The sequence below is a fragment of the Habropoda laboriosa genome, unplaced genomic scaffold (genome assembly GCF_001263275.1).
Source record: "Habropoda laboriosa isolate 0110345459 unplaced genomic scaffold, ASM126327v1 scaffold22, whole genome shotgun sequence".
Taxonomy (NCBI): domain Eukaryota; kingdom Metazoa; phylum Arthropoda; class Insecta; order Hymenoptera; family Apidae; genus Habropoda; species Habropoda laboriosa.
In genome coordinates, this window is record NW_017100261.1 from 8,111,826 (window position 1) to 8,132,805 (window position 20,980).

General features: G+C 36.6%; 3 protein-coding genes across 5 annotated transcripts in view; 1 reads left to right on the forward strand and 2 right to left on the reverse strand.

Moving 5' to 3' along the window:
* Positions 1-2,984: 2,984 nt before the first annotated feature.
* On the reverse strand, positions 2,985-7,909 carry LOC108572782. The gene is given in 10 exon segments (XM_017935063.1): positions 2,985-3,095; positions 3,716-3,785; positions 4,020-4,244; positions 4,560-4,719; positions 5,082-5,198; positions 5,279-5,360; positions 6,303-6,474; positions 6,547-6,619; positions 6,715-6,828; positions 7,573-7,909. Coding segments are annotated over 10 exon segments (1,461 nt in total).
* A 1,347-nt stretch (positions 7,910-9,256) lies between these two features.
* On the reverse strand, positions 9,257-14,078 carry LOC108572668 (transcription elongation factor SPT5). 3 transcript variants are annotated; one of them, XM_017934936.1, is made up of 12 exons: positions 14,009-14,027; positions 13,804-13,921; positions 13,286-13,368; positions 12,957-13,212; positions 12,652-12,884; positions 12,079-12,577; positions 11,655-12,006; positions 10,994-11,580; positions 10,544-10,896; positions 10,058-10,459; positions 9,802-9,974; positions 9,257-9,693 (listed from the first exon to the last, which is right to left on the reverse strand). In XM_017934936.1, exons 1-12 carry the CDS (start codon positions 14,025-14,027, stop codon positions 9,451-9,453), a joined length of 3,318 nt encoding a protein of 1,105 aa, XP_017790425.1. In that variant the 3' UTR covers positions 9,257-9,450. The 3 variants fall into 3 exon arrangements, with proteins under 3 accessions (XP_017790425.1, XP_017790424.1, XP_017790423.1); XM_017934935.1 differs by having other exon boundaries at positions 9,802-9,977; XM_017934934.1 differs by having other exon boundaries at positions 9,802-9,977; positions 13,804-14,078.
* Positions 14,079-18,656: 4,578 nt separating this feature from the next.
* Positions 18,657-20,980, forward strand: part of LOC108572767 — a 4,022-nt gene continuing 1,698 nt past the window's right edge. Inside the window, exons 1-6 of the mRNA XM_017935049.1 lie at positions 18,657-18,839; positions 19,028-19,265; positions 19,390-19,649; positions 19,759-19,948; positions 20,243-20,398; positions 20,539-20,683. Coding sequence (XP_017790538.1) covers positions 18,657-18,839; positions 19,028-19,265; positions 19,390-19,649; positions 19,759-19,948; positions 20,243-20,398; positions 20,539-20,683 — 1,172 coding nt within the window. The remainder of the gene's footprint in view (positions 18,840-19,027; positions 19,266-19,389; positions 19,650-19,758; positions 19,949-20,242; positions 20,399-20,538; positions 20,684-20,980) is intronic.

Genomic DNA, 20,980 nt, shown 5'->3' on the forward strand with positions numbered 1-20,980 from the left:
AAAAATATTACAATTGTTTTATGGTAAATTTTCTAGGAAATTGGAATATCAGTTTGATGAAAATTGGAATGAAATGTCGAATTTTGTTAAATTTTAACCCTTTCGCGTCTATTGACGAAATATTTCGCCAACTAATTTTCATTTTAATTTTGTATCGAAGGTAATTTAGAGAAAACCTATTACAATCGTTTCATGGTAAATTTATTAAGAAACTGAAATATGAATTAGATGAAAATTGGAATGAAGTGTAGGTGTATAATGTGAAATTTTACCACTTTCGAATCATTAGACGAGATATCTCGCGAACTGGTTTTTACGAGATAACTCGTCTGCGGATGTAGTATAATTTATGCAAATATCGTTAAAAATAATAACTACGATATCGAGAAGTGTGTTAATTAAAAACGGAAAGATTTCCATCGTGAATTAATTTCGAAGAAGACATACATACGTAATGTTTAATTTATTGGAAGTATCAAAGAAGCCTGGTTAGAAGATGGGAACCGTACAGTAATAATAGATATAAATATAAACTTTCCAGTTATGTGGATTCATAAATCAATCTCCTTAAAATACATCTTAAATTGTGCTTCCTTGATACACTAGGTACAAAGTTGGTTTTAATCCCGATAATTGGTACATTTCCCAGAATACGTAAAATAAATCTCTAATTACGAAGTTGTTGGTAGAAACTGGTTACTACTTATAAGATAATTAAATATTGCAACATCGTTAAGAATGATCGAACTAATTAAAATTCTGCAAACATAACGATAATTTTTTTAAATAATCCGTATAATCCTAATTTTATATAAATAAACTGGTTAACGGAATATTTAAAATTAGACAGAATTAATTACACGAATTACATTTGGATTTCGACGATATTTCATATAATTCCAAATTCTAACGTGCCACCCTATATAAAAACGTTTTTTGAAAAACTAACGACAGCTCCATTAAAGAATAAAAGAACCCTGGGATTATTTCCAGAATTTAGTCAAAGAAAGTATGAATACGTTGAAAAATAAAAAAAATCCCTGCTCCTATTCATTAAGAGAAGAAATAATGACACGTTGGTATTCAGAACGGAACCAAAAAACAATGGAATTCAGGCTGTATTGTGATTCCCTCGACACAAATACACCCTGGATAAATATGTGTTTTGGATTCCCTTCCTTATTGCGTGGCCTCGTCACTTTTCATGTATCGCCCGTTCCAATGTAAACACTGGTACCACCGGTCACTTTGTAAAAAAGGCACAATAACCGTGACCATATGCCGTATCCTTAGAGAACTGCTTGTGTTTACATAAAGAAAATATATCATTCCTATTCTGAGGTTTTTTTGTATTTCTTCGCAGCAGTAAAAAAACATCGAAAACAAATCGAACGTTCCTTCTGTACCGTGTAATAATATTCGAATATTTAATAATTTTCTTTATTTTGTGCTATTTCACGTTTTCGTATCAAATACGAAGTGATTTATAAAAATTTGTAATTATATACGTGTATTAAAACGAAGTTTCATGAATGCTGATTTGACTAACAATATGGCGTATAGAAATATCCAAAGTCCACATTCCGAGTTCCATCGTTCTATAATGCAACGAAGATTTAGTATAAACCCTACATCTAACGAATGAAATAATGTGTAATTCACCTTATTTTAAATTATTTATTCCCGAATTTATGAATAATATATAAAATGTTTATTTAACATATGGAATAAAGTAATATAAGGAAAATTTTATTCCTCGTTATAACACGTATCCGTGTGACTACTACGATCGTTTCACTCTAAAAAGCTCCGGTGACACTGTGAAAACTCTGAATGCAAGCTTTTCATGAAAAATGGCACAAAAAGCTTACTCACCTCTTACTATGGCAGCGAAAAGTAACACGACGAACAGTAGGCACAGTTTCCCGCAGCTTCGGCGTCCCATCGTGTCCTTAAAGAGGAGAACACACCACGGCACCACAGTCAATTACGGTCGCGCGAAACGCCAGTTGAGAATCTGTCCGCAGAGCACATCGTTCACTGATCGAAATTAGTCCCGACCGTATCGTAGCACGAACCAAAACAAAGACGGAGTCAACTGCGTTGCATGCCCGCACTTTTTCTTCTCACCGAGTTCAGAATTCACGGAAACTGACGAGAAAAAAAAAACCACCGCGTTTCACAGAACCGACTAACGTTACGGTCGACTCGTGTTGTTTATATACACGATACTCTGGACATCGGAATGTCACGGACAACCGAGTCGTAGACGCACAAAATACGTATAACACGACTGAAATATTCTGTTTAACAATCTCAAATGGACGACGACACCTCTTAACGAATCTAATCTATCCGCTTGAAAAAGCTGAATAAATCGCTCGAATACGCGGAACGTTCCGGTTCGCGTTTCCGCGGGAATAACTGAACGGGGGGAACGTAATTTGGCACCTTTCAAGACCAATCAACGCCAACGAGTCTTCCTTATTTTCTTCACACTCGACTTTTACACCACTATTAGTCTCGCAGCACGATAATTCTCAAATAACCGAGAAAAAAACAGTGAGGGAGATTCAACGGAACCTTTACACACGTGTCTTCGTTAACGACCAAGAACCTCCTCGACCACGACTCAATTTTCCTCGAACCGTTTGACAGCAAATTTAATCGAACGCGAATAACAGAGTACGTAATAATGTTCAATTATGTCACATTAGGTATGGAAAATTTATCGTTTTCGACCACTTATGACAGCACGCGACCGAGACACACCAAAGGAACACCGTAAAACACCCTCACTCTTGGATGTACCGCGCGACACTGGCTGCCCTGCTCGTCGCAGTCGACACATTCGAGAAACCAGGTGGCGCTGCTGTGTCGGCGCTGGTTTGATAAACCAGAAGACGCCGGCATTCGGCTCTGCAACCCGGTTGCAACAAGTTGCAGCGCGTGGCTCCCGAGCTGCACGCTCCGGGAACATGCATTCATTGAATGCAGTCCGCACGTACGCGGCCAGCATAACGAAATGCAATCGACTGCGAGCCACCTCTGTCGAACGCGGCTATAATAAAATTAAAACTGCCGTCTCGCGACCCCTATGCTCCTAGGGTGGTACAGGTACTTTTAGTTGCGGAACACGACTCGAGAAAAATCTTTCGTCATGTATAACATCGTTTTTCCGATCGAACGAAAGTCGTTTGTAGGAATATTGGAAAGCTTGGCTTTTTGGTGATTTTATTTCAATCGAAGGATCAATTTTGGTGATATTGGTGATAAAAGGATTAAAGGGTGAAAATGATACAGTAGTTCTTAATGTAAGGGATTAAATTTTCGTTCAAATTTTTCGATAATGGTCATTGTATTGGAAAGGTGATTTTATTGAAAAGTAACGAAATTTTTATTGCTCTAATTTTCTTGAAAATAACGTTAGAAGGTTTAAAGCTGTGCTTCGTGAAATTGCAGATAATAATTAAAGAAATGATTTCCATTATGATAGATTACATTTATTACGATCGTACATAGTAAAAAAAGATACTGATATTAAAAGATAAATGGAAACCTGTAGCTTCTTGTTACCTCGGTTTAGGACTCTCGGTGTTCGTAGTTAACGAGCCATCTGAGCTATAATAAACTTTCTGCGCGAGTTTCGATTAATTTGCAATTAGTTTGTGCATATTGTTATTAGTGCAATATTTTAGTAATTATAATTACGTACTCTGATGGGATGACGTTCTTTACGATGGCCAGAAAACGTCGCTGAAACTGATTTGGTGATTTTTCTCTTTCTGTAGAGAGATAAAAAATACAGTCGATCAACTTAATCTCCATTCAAAAATGTTTTAGTCAAAATATTCCGTAGTTGATTTTATGCTAAACAATTAAATTGTATACATTTTTTAACATAAGAAGAATAAATATTTTGACATTGAATACACAACTGAACTTTTTAAAGTACCAAATTGATAAAATAAGGTTTCTTTTCTTCCTAGGAAGATCATTTATAAAATATAAACACTCACTGATAACTTTTGCTACTACTGCTAACGTCAACCGTGTCTTTGCTAGTGTAACTGATAGCGGCTAAACAACGTTCCTCGTCAATACGATCTTCACAATTTCCACGACATTTACCAAACCTGTTCCTCCAATAATCCTTAAACCTCTCCAGTAACCCCTTCCGAGTTTCTCGCTGCGGACACATATCAGTCTGACAATACTCTTTATTCTCGTACAGAACAGCAACCCTAAATTAGACGAAGAAAAACATCATCCTCGTTACATGTGAACAAAATTATCATCGAATGAATTAGTACACTGAAGGGGTGAAAGTAAAGGGTTAAACTTCTATCAAAACTCTTAATTAACCTTTTCATAACAGAATTAGATTTTTAAAGAAATTTCTTATTTATCAACCAATCGTTGGATACGTAATGGATACTAAATCGAGACCAATCTTTGTTCGAGTGTACTCAAGTGGGAAATTTGCATCCCACTGGTTGTAAAAAGGTTAAAGTAACATTGCAGAACTTCTCTGTGCACCAAGATCTACTAGAACATACGGAGGATCCTGTGGTTCACACGGGGCACACTCGTCCGAGTGTTTCGTGAGGAATCTATAGCAAACCAAGCTCAGGCCCACCAGCAACCATACTAGTAACGCGCTCACCACGGCAATCGATATTAATTCTGTCGTTCCCAGCGTAATCCCCGTGTCTTCGTCTGAATTCAGAAATGAACGGAGCTAAGATTAGACAGCAGAAGTCATGGAAAATTCGTTTTAACACGTTCACCGTCACAGACGCAGCATATGCGGCTCAGAATGTGTTACCCTGTGTGCCAGCGCCGACAGTTCGTCGACGGAGTGTCGCTCGGTCACAGATGACTACTAGGGATGTAAAGCTTCGAATAGTTGAACTATTCGAATAACTCGGATAATTCGAGTACGCGAAATATTCGGATTTTCGTAACAGCCCTAACGACTATCGCCGCGAATCGGTGGCACATGGCACATCCCTTTTCCGGGTGTCGGTGAACGTGTTAATCTTAATTTGAGGTATCGGAGCACCGCTTTCTCTCTTCACCTTTGTACAGAACAGGCACGCCTTCTTCTCCGGACCCGCCATTCGGTCGCGTACCTGTTTTGGGCATCATCTGATAGGTGCCGCTTTTTCTTCCCTTCGTGAGACCGGTTCCAGCGCCTGAGATGGAAAAACCACGGGTTTCAGGAAACGTCGCGCGTTGGAAAAGTTATGGATAAGGAAAAGAACGGGAGACGTACCGGCTTCCTCCAGCGAGGTGATCACCCTCAGCACGCCACCGAACGCCGGGTACCATTTCTCGTCGTCGAGGTGTCGTTGCACCTGGAATGGTAATGACACTGGTCTGATGACTGCTAATAGTATTCGAACAGTTGTGGAATGGTTTAAAGTTACTCGATGCCTCCTGAGGAAATTATAGGACGCTTAAAAAGAATGTTAACACCCTCTGCCTAACGCCACGTAACTTGGAAATTGTACACCCGTTTATCCATATTTTACAAACCTCCGTTTATTTGTTTATTACTGTACTACTGCATTATACAGAGTGTTTCGCTTATGATGAACATGTGAATTATTTCCTCTGGTGTTGAGAGTAAAAACAAAATGACCGAGTGAAGTTTGAGGATATGCATCTGGTGCATATGCATTTTGAAAATCATTCCCAGGTCATGGTTATTTTTTCCCTCATATACGTAAGTGTTAACATTTTTTTGAAGCATCCTGCGAAATGAAATAAAACTGCATAAGCATTGAATGTAACGGAATAATACGGGGTTGCGTGAAATTTGAGAAACATGAAATAGCACAATATTGCATTAAGTGGAAATGCAACGTTGTGCGGATTTTAACAATATTGACTGGTAAATAGTTCCATAGAATTCGAGTATTTTTAAATGGTACACAATTGTAGGAACTCTGTTGAATAGCGTGAAGCTGCATTTAAGTGATGTAAAGTATTACACAATATAAAATGTAATAGTAGTATGAAGTAGAAAATAAATAAATAAAAATATAATAGTATGAATTAGAAAATAGATTGTTAAAAATAGTTAAATATAGAACAATGCTGAACAGCATAAAATTGCATAGAATTGGAGGAATATTGAATAGTACAAAGTTGCATAACGCCATGGCACTTAGGGTACTTTCTTAAGAATGATCATAAAAAAGAAAAATAAGTTTCAATGATAAAATCGAATGATTTCTGCGAATAGAATACGTAAGAAAAATTGCCACTTTCGATCACAGCGACTCACAACGTACGGATTGCTCCAACCAATCGTAAAACTGCTGGTTGAAGGCATCCAGTTCCGTTTTGGCCTTTGACTTCGAGGTGATGCACTTTACACTGGCTATGTAATATTTAACCAACGCGAAAGCTGAGCGTTCGCTGCATAAAGGCTGCAAGTTATCCCTCTTGAACGGTAAAGCGAGGCTGGGGAAAAATTCTGTTTTAACGTTGCCCATGTTTTGCACGATAAACGAAAATGGTTCGTGTGATCTATACCTATTTGGTTCCACGTCGTCGTCCAGGAAAGGAAGAGGGATGATAATTGGTTCTTCGTTCCTTGCAGATTCGTCTTTGTATCCGTCGAATAATCGTCAGGATAAGAGGAAAAAATTTATGTTTCTTTTTAGGGTGAAAAAATTCATCTTATTTTTGGGATATACATACATATATGTATTCGTTACTTACCAGGATTCGTACTTTTCGTTTTGTGCTTTCCGGTAAGTCTCTTTTTCTTTTTGAACGTGAAATGTTCTATCTCACGTTTTCCGTAGTCAGAAGCTGAGAATCACGTGAAAATCATTTTACGCGAGGTTAAATAGATGAGAAAGGTTTATAAAATTCTAACATAACCTAAAGTTAACTTTATTGTCTTATTTGATCGTTCGAAATCTCCAAAGAATAATGGTAGTTTTTTTCTGTCAACGTAAAATTTTAGAGTTTTTAAGAATTGATATTCAGACAAATTATCGTTCGAAGAATAATTGTAATAATTACGAAATTTATTTACACTAAATAATACGAATGAAACATATTTCCCAAAACCCTTAGAACCTTTAAACATTCAAAAATTTCTACTCTGGAAACAAACTCCTGAATTGATAATTCTCAGTACCCACAGACATTCCACTCTCTCTTAACCTACGAAATTCATTCTAATTTATTACCAAATAAAACCGTCGTTACTCTCTTAATCGACTCCTCCTGTCTACAATAAAACTGAATGAATAAAAAGAAGAAGGAAAATATTCTACAGGACCTTAGTTTCAAAGAAATCGATGAAACTAACATTATTTCCTAAAATTATTTTGAAATTGCCGCTTGAAGGCTAACCTCGTAATAGAAAGTTTTTCATGTTAATCATTAGCTTAGCTGCAAATCCAATAAAATCATTTCCTTCTTCTTCTTCTTCCTCTCATTTATTCAATTCAACCACCCTTCCTCGAAGCTACGATTCCAACATCGCTGATCAGCGTAAAATTCTCGTGAATAATTTACTATCTAAAGGTAACGAGATGCTCTTACACGCAGGATAGGTAATAATGCCGTCGCACGCCACCGACGATCTCGGCGGCGTGATCACGATCGTCGAAATTTTCGCGTGTCTGATCTCCTTGGATCGGCTGAGCCAGCCTGCTCCGTTGCTTCGCAGAAAAAGCTTTAGTTGCTCGTATAGTTCGAACAGCTTCCTCGCGTTCCGATACTTTATGTTTCCCGCGTAATAGGAGTGTCTGGTGAGGGGCAGGATGTAAACCTGTAAGTAGCCGCCCATCGTGTCCGCCAGAGCTTTCAGCATCAGGTGCTTCGTTTTTCCTATCGACAGCTTGCGCACGCTCTCCAGACAAATGTGAAAGTAATCCATCAGCAGAGCGATGTACCGATCGTTCTCACAATTTAAAACTTTCACCTGGGGAATCAGAGTCAGGAGGAAGGGGAGAGTGGGCGAGCGTGTTTTTTTTTCGAGAAATCGATGATGGAACGGTTTCGAGTTTTTTTTTAAGTGGATGGGATGGTAGGTTGTAAGATAGTTCAGTGGCATTGAAGCACTGATTAATTCAGTTTTTGATTCTTTCTCGTGATCTCGTGTATATTTTTTACGACTTGTGAATGAAGTGATTTGTGAAAATTATATTGGAGATTTTGTAGTTGATGAAATCGATATTGGAAATGTGTAAAATATGTATACATGCAGATATATGTTTAATTATGAAGAAAATAAAGATATTAGTTTGAGGTATTGATGTGTTATTGAGTTAAGAATTGTGGAAAGTTGAAGTTAGAGTTAGAGTTAGAGAAAAAAATAGTTTTAAAACGTATTCAGTTGCGAAAGATAGAGAATAAAAGATATACAAGAGGAAGATCATAATATTAGAAAATTGTAAAATAAAATGAATTGAAGTAAAGAAAAAAAAATTATTGGAATTTCAATCATTGTTAATTTACCGAGCGCCTAACAGAGGTTAGGATATGTTTACCTTTGGTAATAGATCTTGAAACATGCGTCGACTATTTAAGATAATAAATTCCTCTGTGGTCCAGCAATGTTTAGCAGCATCACATTTTTCAAATAATACCGTGCCGATATTGTGTTCATGTTTGAAAGTTTTTACACCCATCGCCCTAATATCGCAATAGAAATCAAATGGAACATGCAGTTTCAAGGAAGTTCTTAACTTTAGATTAGTAATTAATAACATTTTTTTTTTTTCAAAATTATGTAATCTTTCTTTAAATAAAACAGGTATGATGTTGATAACATTTTTAATTGTGTACCTTTCTGTCTTAACGAGAGTAGTTATCACAAATACCCGAAAGAACCATATAAAGCATGATCTCATACTCTAATCGATGAATCCCGATCAGTACGATTTTCCCTTAAGAAATTCTGGAAAATTGATAGCGATTCCTTGAGTGTTCCCTAATCATTTCGCCCCGACTTTCTCTCGTTTGTTACGTGACTAATTTCATACTGATAGACCCTCATAAGTAAATAGTTTCATGTGTACAAACTTCTCATAGGTATGATAGCTTCGTCTTTGTCTTGAACGGAGAAGAGATTGAGTTACAGTTTCATTTCCTTTAATCTTTGTTTACAATTAACGTTCAACTTTACATGATGAAATAGTCGATGAAGTATTTTGTACAAAACGCTTCGTCCAGTTTTATAACGAAAGGTTAGAATTGTCCTAGGGAAAGGTTCAGTGGTCTTTACAATAATAGTATGTATTTATTTTACATAATTCGAATGCTACTTTTGAACAAAACAAGAGATACAACGTGAAATGGTCGTGTTAACGATGTCCGCATAATTCTTGTTAAAAATCCTTTGACTTTGTTCTTGTCGTTGAAATTGTCTTTATGGGTTCGGTCTGGTGTTACGGAAGAGTGTCTTGGAATGAAAAATTACGTATTTGGCGCTTTCATTTTGCATAGGAACCGCAAGTGCAACATCTTCACCTCGTCCTTGTTCAGCTTCACAACTCCTTCTTGATTATCTATCGAGAGTAATGTGCCCACCGCTTCTCTGTCTTCGCCGATAATCACTTTGACACGATCACCGCGTGATGGAACTACTGGTTCTAGTTCTTCGCAAACCAAATTCACCACTCTGTCTTCCACGGGAAGAAAAACTGCGCACATACCACCCTGTCGACAAAAGGCAGTAAATTAATCTATTGAAACTTGTACATACAAAAAATTTTTATCTAAATAAAAATGGTTATATCTATTTCAGCTGCAATGAAAAATACTTACAGATATTCCTCGAATAACACCCTGTTGACCAGCCAGTGCGGGATCTTGGTGAGAGTCACGAATTCTAACCTCAATATCTGTAGTATGCCATTCAGTTCCTCCAATGATTCCAGACCCTACGCTGGTGTCTAGACCAGCACCCGGTGTTTGTGGATTGTATGGACTACCAGCAACTCCTAAAAACAGACAAGAAATAATAATTTAAAAAACATTTAAAACAGGATAATAAAAGGAGTTGAACATAAAAAAGATTTACCAGGAGTCATAGGACTGTAACCCATAGGTGAAGGCGTAGCAAATGCTCCATGAGGACTAGTAGTATACCCAGTACCACTTGGGGAAGGAGTAGCGACGTATCCTGCAGGGCTAGGACTCGCAGTAGCGCTTCCTGCTGGACTAGGACTCGGCTGATACGAGCTGAAGCTCTGTTCTGAACCGTACATCGTGCCAGGTGTCTGTGGCGTAAACGGTCCACCAGTGGGAGGATAACCCGGTGCATAACCAGGAGATCCACCTTCTTCCATGCTGTATCCATCGAAATCATTCGTTCTCGCAGGAGTATTGGTAACTGCTGGATCCCAGGCACCTGATTGTCCTGGTGTACGTGAACCATCGTGAGATGGTGTCATCGAGCCATAATGAGGTGTACGAGAACCATCTGTGAACGTAGAATATGATGAATTATTGTGTTGAATTTTCTTGAATATTTTCATTAGCAATTTTGCATGTTTGAATTACTCACTTTCGTACATGGGTGTCTGAGAGCCATGCATAGGTGTTTTGGACCCATCTCTGGCATACATTGGTGTTTGACCACCCACGACATACGCTGGAGTCCTGATATAGCTGCTGAAACCACCTTCCTTTGTTTGTACTGCAACATTTGCGATGTGAGATCTGTCCACGGAGATAGTCTGACAAGTGGAGTGTAATTCTACGCGAGCAGTCGTCTCTGTAGCGTCTTTTACTATTCCAACGTTTCCTTTGTATGGTCCACCGGTTATTTTGATTGTGGTTCCTATTAATTCTCTGTCGCGTCTGGCTCCACCTCCACGACCTCGGCCTCTTCCACCTCCACCACGTACAAAGCCACCTCTGTAACAAAATAAAATATATAAATATTAAGGACAAAGTTAAAAATGTGAAAGAAAATACTGAGACAAAAAGTAAAATTAAAAAGAATTTTACGAACCCACTAGGATGCATTGGTGATGCAATTCTCGGTGACATAAATCCTGCTACTGGTGACATGGATGATATGTTGGATTTATTTCCGCCAGAAAGTTGTAAATGCCTCGTCTTGCAAACGAAAATTCCACCGTTGTCAACAAACATTCTCGAATGTAGGAAAGCAAAACTTCTGTATAAATGTTTAATTTCGCCACCTCTTCCAGCATGTAGACCATCCACAACTTTGACAATATCTTTCTTTTGTATAGGGTTCTGTTGAGAATCTAACGCTACCGCGTTTCTGTTCTCGCGTCTTTTAGTCAATCCTTGAGGTCTGGCTTCGATCACCTTCCCGTGCATAGAAAGCACGTGGAAGTTCTCACGCTCAAGTCGAACGATAACTCCTACTGTTTGTGCATCAAATTGTACTAAATCACCCCACTGGAACTGACCTAAACTGTCTACACCGGTTGCCATATCTGAGCAAAGCTGCAAGTCCCTTGGAAGGACTTCGAGTTCGTGCATCGATAGATCGGAAAATAACACTACTCTGTTCTGTTCTACACGAACTATCAAACCAGTGTCACCCTCGTATCTTCCAGCCACAACCTGTAAATGTTCAGTAAAATTCATTTAGAATTAAAACTAATTTTTTCGTATTTATTTATTCATTTTATCTTTACCTTAACGTGATCGCCCATAGTAAAATATTTCCGTAACTCTGATGCTTGAAATTCCAGTGCTTCCTTTAGCTCCTCGTGTTTCGGCATAACCATAATCATATTTCCATCGATCGAGACGATCTTTCCTTGCAAATTGATCAATTCACCCTCGCACACTTCTACATTATCTCCTGTACTGAAAGAATGGGTCACCGCCGAGTCCTCTTTATTACCAGAAAGTCCAGTTCCTAATCCACCGGTTAAATCTAATTCGACCCCCTCAGGAGCTTCCTCGAACCTTTCCAGTTCGGACAAAGTTGGTTTTACACCTTCCGCAATAATCGCACTTGTTGTAAAATTCTTGTACAAAAATCTGAAACATGAAAAATATTTCAGTTGTCATTAAATGCTTTAATTGTTAACGAGATATTTTATGGTAACACACCCTTTTCTACTATATCTATTTCCCTCGAAAATCAAAAAGTCTCCGTCGCTGGTAACTTCTCCTCCGATAGCTCGAATTGCCTCAGGGTCAAACGGCTTAGCTGGTGGTCTTCTTTTCTTTTTGCGTTTTAAGGCTTCTGATTCGCTTTGAGCTGTCCTTAAAGCTCCACGTGGTCTAGTATAATCAATTCTGGGCAACAGTTTCAAGTGCACCTGATTCTGTGCCAAGTCAACGTAATCCACCTGAGCTATGTCGTCTTTATAAATTCCTCTCTTCAGTCTAACCCATTGTTTCGCTTTCAAGCCTGTTTGTTCTTTGACTACGCGTAGTATATCCGTCATTTCCTTGATCGGTACCATCTGCTGTTTCCAAATACCCATTCTCAAATTTCCTACGTTCTCGATAGCAGCTTTTACGTGTGGCTGCTTGTATGCTTCTATGTAAATGTAACCCTTCACTCCTTCCGGCGCAACAACAGATTTTATCTGAAGAGGTTCGTCTAATAATAAAAATTGCACAATTAGAAAGTTGACTACTTTCAAATAAAAATGTAACAATGATTTTTTTGCATACTCGAAAATTGGTATGTTATAAATTTTCGCATTAACAGAAGTACTGTCGCTTTCTCTTCTCCAATACGACATTTCACCATCCACAGATTTGGATCTTTCACACCTGGTAGCAAAGTTTGTTGAGTGATTTCGTCACTCATTTCTTCACCACCATCTCCGAAATGACGAGTAGCGATAGACTCGTCCGCATATTTCTTTCTCAGATATTCTTCTATTTCATCTTCCTTCTGGGAACTGAGAAAAATTTCAAACATTAGTTTCAAAATAGATAATCTCAAGATATTTGCAGATGTTTAAGGTACTTACTCCCAAAGATTGGTGCCTCTACGTCTACCTTCAATTTCCCTAGCAGTAGGACCTAATTCATCCACTTCATTTCCAACAATACCAATTTCTTGAGCACCTTCTTCCCATTCATCATCATCCTCAACTTCATCGTCTACTTCTGCTTCATCTATGATGAAATCACGGTATTTGTCCTTTTTCTTTTTCTTTCGAGGCCTATCATCATCCTCCTCCTCTTCTTCCTCATCATATTCGCTACTTCCAGCCAAGTCTTCTCCTATATCCAAATAAATCTTACTAGTAGTAAAAAAATTCACATTACATTATTTAGTTATTCGTTGCTGCTATACCTTCTGGCTCTTCTTCAGGCTCCACCAATTCTTCATCTCCAGATCTAACTTCCTCTGCTTCATCTCCTCTGCCATCCTCTGAGCTACAAATTCAGTAAATTCTAATAATCTCTAAAAAAAATTATCATTCTTAATAAATAATGTTATCCTATAGATAATATTTTACAATGTTCACTCAATATACAAGTAAGCCTGAATAATCCAATACATATGCTATCAATTAATCAATGTATGTACAAATGAACAGATAAAATATGTCAGTGATACCATGTTAATATTCTATTCCTTCGAACAACACAATTCATATTCATACAAGAATCAATATCAATATTTCGCTATTAATAGAAACGACAATAATAAATGAATATCTAGTCTAAAGTGAACCACATCAGACCTCATTGCTTTCCTGTAAATTTCTATACAAGCATGCCAATGAGTTTCACTAGCAGATGTACATCATCGTTTGTGAAACGGAGCTTGATAAATTGTAAAATATGTACAAAATAAACGTTATTTACCCAGACGCTGAACGAGATCGTGAACGAGATCTGGACGGACTTCTAGACCGCGACCTAGACGGGCTTCTACTGCGAGAAGCGCTATGCGATCTCTCTCCGACGCTGCCACCATCGCTGCCTGCACCAGATTTTACTGAGCGATTCTCATCCTGATCGCTCTCACTACCGCCACCGCCATGCTCACTCTCGTTGTCGGATAAATTACTTGCCTCCGAGTCCGACATATCCCTCCAAGTAATTGGAAAACAGTGAAACGTTTCACAAACAGGTAGACGTGTTTATTACGCTAGCGAGTAAGGTTATTCCATGAATACGCCCTCTGTGACCCGACAATACAACGAAAAGCTGCAGTTGACGACGTTATGGTAGTATAGTAAAGCAGATTGTTATCGATTGTAGTTTTAATAATTAATTTGTGGTAAATAAATAAAATTTACATTAAAGTAATTGTCTAATGGTAAACCCCTGCTCTTTAGTTAAGAAGTAGAAAATAACTGTTCATTAATAAAGTAATTTAAGCTTTTCCCCCTTTACAATGTATTTTATGTAATAGGAAATGGACGTGGTGTGTAAGGGAGAAATATGTAGACTGTAAAATGCTGTAAAATAATACTGGTATATTGTAATCTTTTGTAAAATACATTTTGTACATTTATCTTACAAGAAACAATTTATTTTGTGGTAAATAATTGCATTTCTTCATTTTTCTTGATGTTCAAGTCCTTTTTTTGATTCCAATGGTGTCCTGGAAGGTACAGTTGTAATGCATACGAAAAGAACATTAATATTTCTGATTTTCAATAAAAGTTGCAAACATTTTCTGACAAACCCACTGAATACAATGGTTAATTCAATGCAAAATTAATATATTAATCTGTTTTATTAAATTAAAGCATACAATAATTTCATTTAAGGCTTCCAATGATTATAAACAACCATGTAAATTCATTTTTGACAAGGGATACTAATTATTCTATAATTGAAGTACTTGAAAAAAAACCACTAACTGTATTCTATTATTTACATTGTTAGTAATCTTAAAGCAATTAAGAATTGATTCTAAGTATTAAATAAATTGTAATAGGGATGACAAGGATAGAAATAGCGATGAGAGACAAGGAAAGGAATACGGTTAGACAAGGATAGCACAAGAGAAATGAGTTAGACAAGGAAAGAAATAGGTGTAGATAAGGATAGCAAAAGTACCGTGTGTTAGACAAGGAAAGCAATAGGGATAGACAAGGACAGAAAAATTGGCGGGCGAGAGTAACGCCATCTCGCGTCTGGTGACGTGAACTACGATTTTTTAATAGGAAAACATGATATAAACAGAGGTATTAGACAAGGAAAGCACTAGTGTGCGAGAAGGATAGAGAGAGAACGCTTCCTATTGGCTGAGGGCACCCAAGCTCGACCAACCACGGGCTAAACCAAGTCGGTCCGTGAAAAATCATTAATAACTCATTAATTACGATGATTCTGTGAACTTTTAAAATTGAAGAATGAAGAGTGGACCTTCTGCAACTTTCACATATAGTTTTTAATGCTCTAAACCCTTTCAATAATTAGTTATTAACAATTGTAGTACGTGATGTCGGGAACGATACCGCATACCGTCAAGTATCTTTACGGTTTTTCAATAATTTCATAGCTTTCTGCTAAATTCGCATGTAAATAACTATACGCATCCGAAAGGCAACACCTTTAGCTACATTCTTTTGTAAGTTTCATTAACATATTCGGTTTAGTTTAGAGAGTAACGCCATCTCGCGTCTGGTGACGTGAACTACGATTTTTTAATAGGAAAACATGATATAAACAGAGGTATTAGACAAGGAAAGCACCAGTGTGCGACAAGGATAGAGAGAGAGAACGCTTCCTATTGGCTGAGGGCACCCAAGCTCGACCAACCACGGGCTAAACCTAGTCGGTCCGTGAAAAATCATTAATAACTCATTAATTACGATGATTCTGTGAACTTTTAAAATTGAAGAATGAAGAGTGGACCTTCTGCAACTTTCACATATAGTTTTTAGTGCGCTAGACCCCTTCAGTAATTAGTTATTAATAATTTTAGTACGTGATGTCCGGAACGATACCGCACATAGTCAAGTATCTTTGCGGTTTTTCACTAATTCAATAGCTTTTTACTAAATTCCCATGCAACTAACTGTATGTTTCCGAAAGATAACTCCTTTAGCTACATTCCCATATAATTTTCGTTAACATATTCGTTCTAGTTTAAGAGCTATTAAACATTATAGGAGAGCGTCTCTTATTCACCGTACTCGAGCATAGACAACTCTTATAAACAATAGAGAATATCTCTGAATCTACCTACAATTTGTGAACTTTTAGAATTGAAGAATGAAGTGTGGATCTTCAGCAACTTTCTCATATAAATTTTAATGCATTAGACCCTTTTAATAATTAGTTATTAGCAATTATAGTATGTGATGTCAGGAACGATACCGCATACCGTCAGGCAGCTTTACGGTTTTTCACTAATTCAATAGCTTTTTACTAAATTCCCATGCAACTAACTGTATGTGTCCGAAAGATAACTCCTTTAGCTACATTCCCATATAATTTTCGTTAACATATTCGTTCTAGTTTAAGAGCTATTAAACATTATAGGAGAGCGTCTCTTATTCACCGTACTCGAGCATAGACAACTCTTATAAACAATAGAGAATATCTCTGAATCTACCTACAATTTGTGAACTTTTAGAATTGAAGAATGAAGTGTGGACCTTCAGCAACTTTCTCATATAAATTTTAATACACATGACCCTTTTAATAATTAGTTATTAGCAATTATAATATGTAATGTCGGGAACGATACCGCATACATTTACGGTTTTTCAATAATTTCATACCTTTCTACTAAATTCTCATGCAATTAACTATATGCGTCTGAAAGGTAAGTCCTTTGGATATATTCTCATATAAGTATTATTAATATATCCCTTGTGGTTTGATAGTTATTTAATATTCTTTGGCAGAGTATTACACCCGTCGCATTCAAGAGTAACACATTTTCGTTATTTCAATAGAAATGCGTGATAAATTATGCACTTTCAAGCATGTAGAATGTAGAATGGACTTTTATCTATATTCTGCAATTACTTTAGTTGCTCTAAGCCGTGTGGTTTATTAGATATTAGCAATCGTTTAAAAGAGTTGACTATCCTCGCATACGATGTATAGGGAACTCTCTCATATAATATTTAATAATTCGTAAACTAGATCGGACATGTTAATAAAAGTTATTGAAGAATATAGCTAAAGGAGTTACCTTTCAGACGCATACAGTTACTTGCATGGGAATTTAGTAGAAGGCTATGGAATTATTGAAAAACCGTAAAGGTATGCGGTATCGTTCCCGACATCACGTACTATAATTGGTAATAACTAATTTTTAAAAGGGTCTGGTGTATTAAAATTTATATGTGAAAGTTGCTGAAGGTCCACACTTCATTCTTCAATTCTAAAAGTTCACAAATTGTAAGTAGATTCAGAGATATTCCCTATTGTTTATAAGAGTTGTCTATGCTCGAGTACGGTGAATAAGAGACGCTCTCCTATAATGTTTAATAGCTCTTAAACTAGAACGAATATGTTAACGAAAATTATATGGGAATGTAGCTAAAGGAGTTATCTTTCGGACGCATACAGTTAGTTGCATGGGAATTTAGTAAAAAGCTATTGAATTAGTGAAAAACCGCAAAGATACTTGACTATGTGCGGTATCGTTCCTGACATCATGTACTAAAATTATTAATAACTAATTACTGAAGGGGTCTAGCGCACTAAAAACTATATGTGAAAGTTGCGGAAGGTCCACTCTTCATTCTTCAATTTTAAAAGTTCACAGAATCATCGTAATTAATGAGTTATTAATGATTTTTCACGGACCGACTAGGTTTAGCCCGTGGTTGGTCGAGCTTGGGTGCCCTCAGCCAATAGGAAGCGTTCTCTCTCTATCCTTCTCGCACACTAGTGCTTTCCTTGTCTAATACCTCTGTTTATATCATGTTTTCCTATTAAAAAATCGTAGTTCACGTCACCAGACGCGAGATGGCGTTACTCTCGCCCGCCAATTTTTCTGTCCTTGTCTATCCCTATTGCTTTCCTTGTCTAACACACGGTACTTTCGCTATCCTTATCTGCACCTATTTCTTTCCTTGTCTAACACACGGTACTTTCGCTATCCTTACTACACCTATTTCTTTCCTTGTCTAACTCATTTCTTTAGTGCTATCCTTTTCTACCCGTATTCCTTTCCTTGTCTTACTCATTTCTGTATTGCTGAATACCTGGACGAGTTATCCTTCGTACAAACACGACTAAATATGTATATTGGATTGCGTAGGTAGAAGTGTTCACGATCTTTTGACAACAGTAGGACATGCGTATGTCATGAAACATCTACTTTACGTTACTTTTGTATTTATAATTTTAGAATTATGTTTAATTCTATTTCTAACCACTATTAATGTTGTAATCTTATTCTATGCTAAATCGGTAATGTTAAAAGCGACATAAAAATGGTGAGGGTCTTCTCGGCCCCCGTACCACGGATATAAAGTCCCAGAAGGTGTTAGATCTATCCTGCACGTCGTCTGTGATTATACTTTGTTTCTTTTAATTTTACTTGGATAATGTATCGTACTTAATTATATCACAGACAAGGTATATACATTCTTTACCTTGACTAGTATCTAGTGTACCTCCTGCTCATCACCTAGGCAATAAGTAAACAGAAATTAGTATCGATTTAGTCGACCATTGACAACCTTAAATTGCAGACGATTTTTTTTTCCACAAATCAAAGAAGCTTATTCTGCGTTATGTGTGATTTAGCGAAAGATTTGCTAACCCAGTATTACGGACTAGGTGCAGAATCCAGTGGTAAGAGATTTCTGTCGATCCATCAAAGTGTCGGACACGCGAAGAATGAAGAAGAGAAACAGGTTACCGAGCAACCTTTCTTACCAACCAGTGAAGAAAATGTGTCCGACGAAGATTCTCAGGTAGTTGAAAGTTATTTATGGTTTCTATTCATTTACCTGTCTCTTTACCTTTTATTTCTGTTCTGCCTGATAATTGTGCATTGAAAGGAATCAGGTTTATTGTGTGACGCATAACATAATATTTTGATTGTTTTATTACTCGAAACGTAATTTAACCTCGCGTAATGCTACTACGTCATTACTTATAGAAAGACATCGACGATAGTCGAAAACTTAGCGTGGCAAGCGAATCGTACAGGCGATCATCAGGGGTTTTAGATAATATAGAGGATGCGTACGATATAGATGAAACTTTCGACGTGTTTAATATTGATCTCGGACCGAATATTCTGTGTGGTCCTTTTAAAAATGTGACATCTTCTACACCACGTGACCAACCGTCAAATGATGTTTTAATAGATTGCATTAGAACTGTCGAAAATCCAGGTAATTAATAAAAATCTTTCTCCTGTTGCAAGATTAAATTTTCAAACCGTTTTAAAATTAAAAAAATTCTTATCTAATGCTATAATGTATTTCTAATGTATTTGTATCAATTTTTCGATCGTAGAAATAGAAATAAACGACGTAAGGGATACGAACGAAAATGATCTAAGTCTAACACACATCGAGGATATTTTCCCGGATAATGTTTCGGATGTTTCTTCTACGACGTTAAAAAAATCTCCAGAATCTTCGAAAAGTAGTGTACATTTATCGCCAGTGATACCAAAAAAAGAACCAGTGTGCAACGACACGTTTGTTGATTTTTCCAATACCAACTTAAAACGATTTCCTAATGATATATTGAACTACTTTCCAAGATTAAGGGTACATTATTTGTTCAAGTAATTGCAATGGAATGTTTGCAGTATTTTGTACAGATTTTTTAAACTTAATTTTACACCTTGAATATATATATATTTTTCTTAATTTCTAGATGTTATACTTATCGAACAACAATTTGAACGAACTTCCCGACGAAATTTTCAGTTCTTTAAAATACCTAGAATGGCTGGATGTTAGAAATAATAAACTTTCTTCGCTACCAGTCAGTATCAAATGGCATCGATGCTTAGAAACGATTTTACTTCAAGGGAACAATGTGGAATACTTACCATTGGAATTGTGTAAGCTGTAATTAAAATTTTTTGTTTCGGTTACAGAACTTTTACATTTTTAAAAATTTAAGGTTATTAGTGCAAGGATTAAATGAATCATTTTTTCAAAGATTGAAATATATACAGTAATCGTTTATTATTTGTACGTACATGTAATGTATACAGTTACAGAATGAATCATAATTATCGTAATTTTAATGTTATGAATTACGTGTACGATGTATTTATGTTTATTAAGCCAATATTCTTCGTAAAAATGAAGCTGGTGTCCGGCCAAGAACGCTTAATCTCGTTACGTTCCAGGCACTTTGCCAAATCTGAAAACCCTTCAGGTGACACAGAATCCACTTGTCACACCTCCAAATGATATCGTGGCTTCCGGTTGCTCGGCAATTTTGGAATTCCTGCGATTCGAGTGGAATAATGTTCACCCTGAAGAACGAGTACAACTCAAGGAAAGTAAGTTACTATATATCACCATTCGATTCCTGTAAATAAATTTACATGTATTTAGAAGTCAAAAAAATTATTTGATTGATTGTAAAAGTTTTTTTTTTAATATACATCTATTTGAATGAATTATGAAATATTAATTTCAGATAAAATCGAACCGAAATTGTCGACGATTCTTTGTTACCAATCCCCGCGAAAGAATAAGAAGAAAATTACACAACTGAAAGACGCTATTTGTAGTAAAAATGCATCGATAAGGGAGAGACACAAATCTTATAAACCCAGTAACAGGTACTACGACGAAAAAGCGACATTTTTGAGCAGCATCAGTTATTCTTTAGGAAAAATGTCTAAAGTTCTCCGTGATTCCTGTTTGCAAAAAATAACTGTTCCTAAAGTTAATAAAAAATTAGAATATATAGGGAATAGGACAAAATATACTTTTTCCGACATTTCAAACAGTTCTAATAGTACCGAAAGTAATTACATTGACAATGAAATCGATGAAATGAGCAATAAAATTTTGCGTTTGATGGGACCATCTCCAAGGTCCCTTTATGTTAGAAAAAATGTAAAAATTTTAAAAAT

What these genes read in the sequence shown, in the direction of transcription:
- LOC108572668 (XM_017934934.1), bottom strand. Translation starts at nt 14,027, where the DNA reads ATGTCGGACTCGGAGGCAAGTAATTTATCCGACAACGAGAGTGAGCAT. An exon ending in AGAGGCACCAATCTTTGGGA is followed by an intron (nt 12,885 to 12,956) that starts GTAAGTACCTTA and finishes AATTTTTCTCAG; the next exon opens with TTCCCAGAAGGAAGATGAAA. An exon ending in GTGTTATTCGAGGAATATCT is followed by an intron (nt 9,694 to 9,801) that starts GTAAGTATTTTT and finishes TTTTGTCGACAG; the next exon opens with GGTGGTATGTGCGCAGTTTT.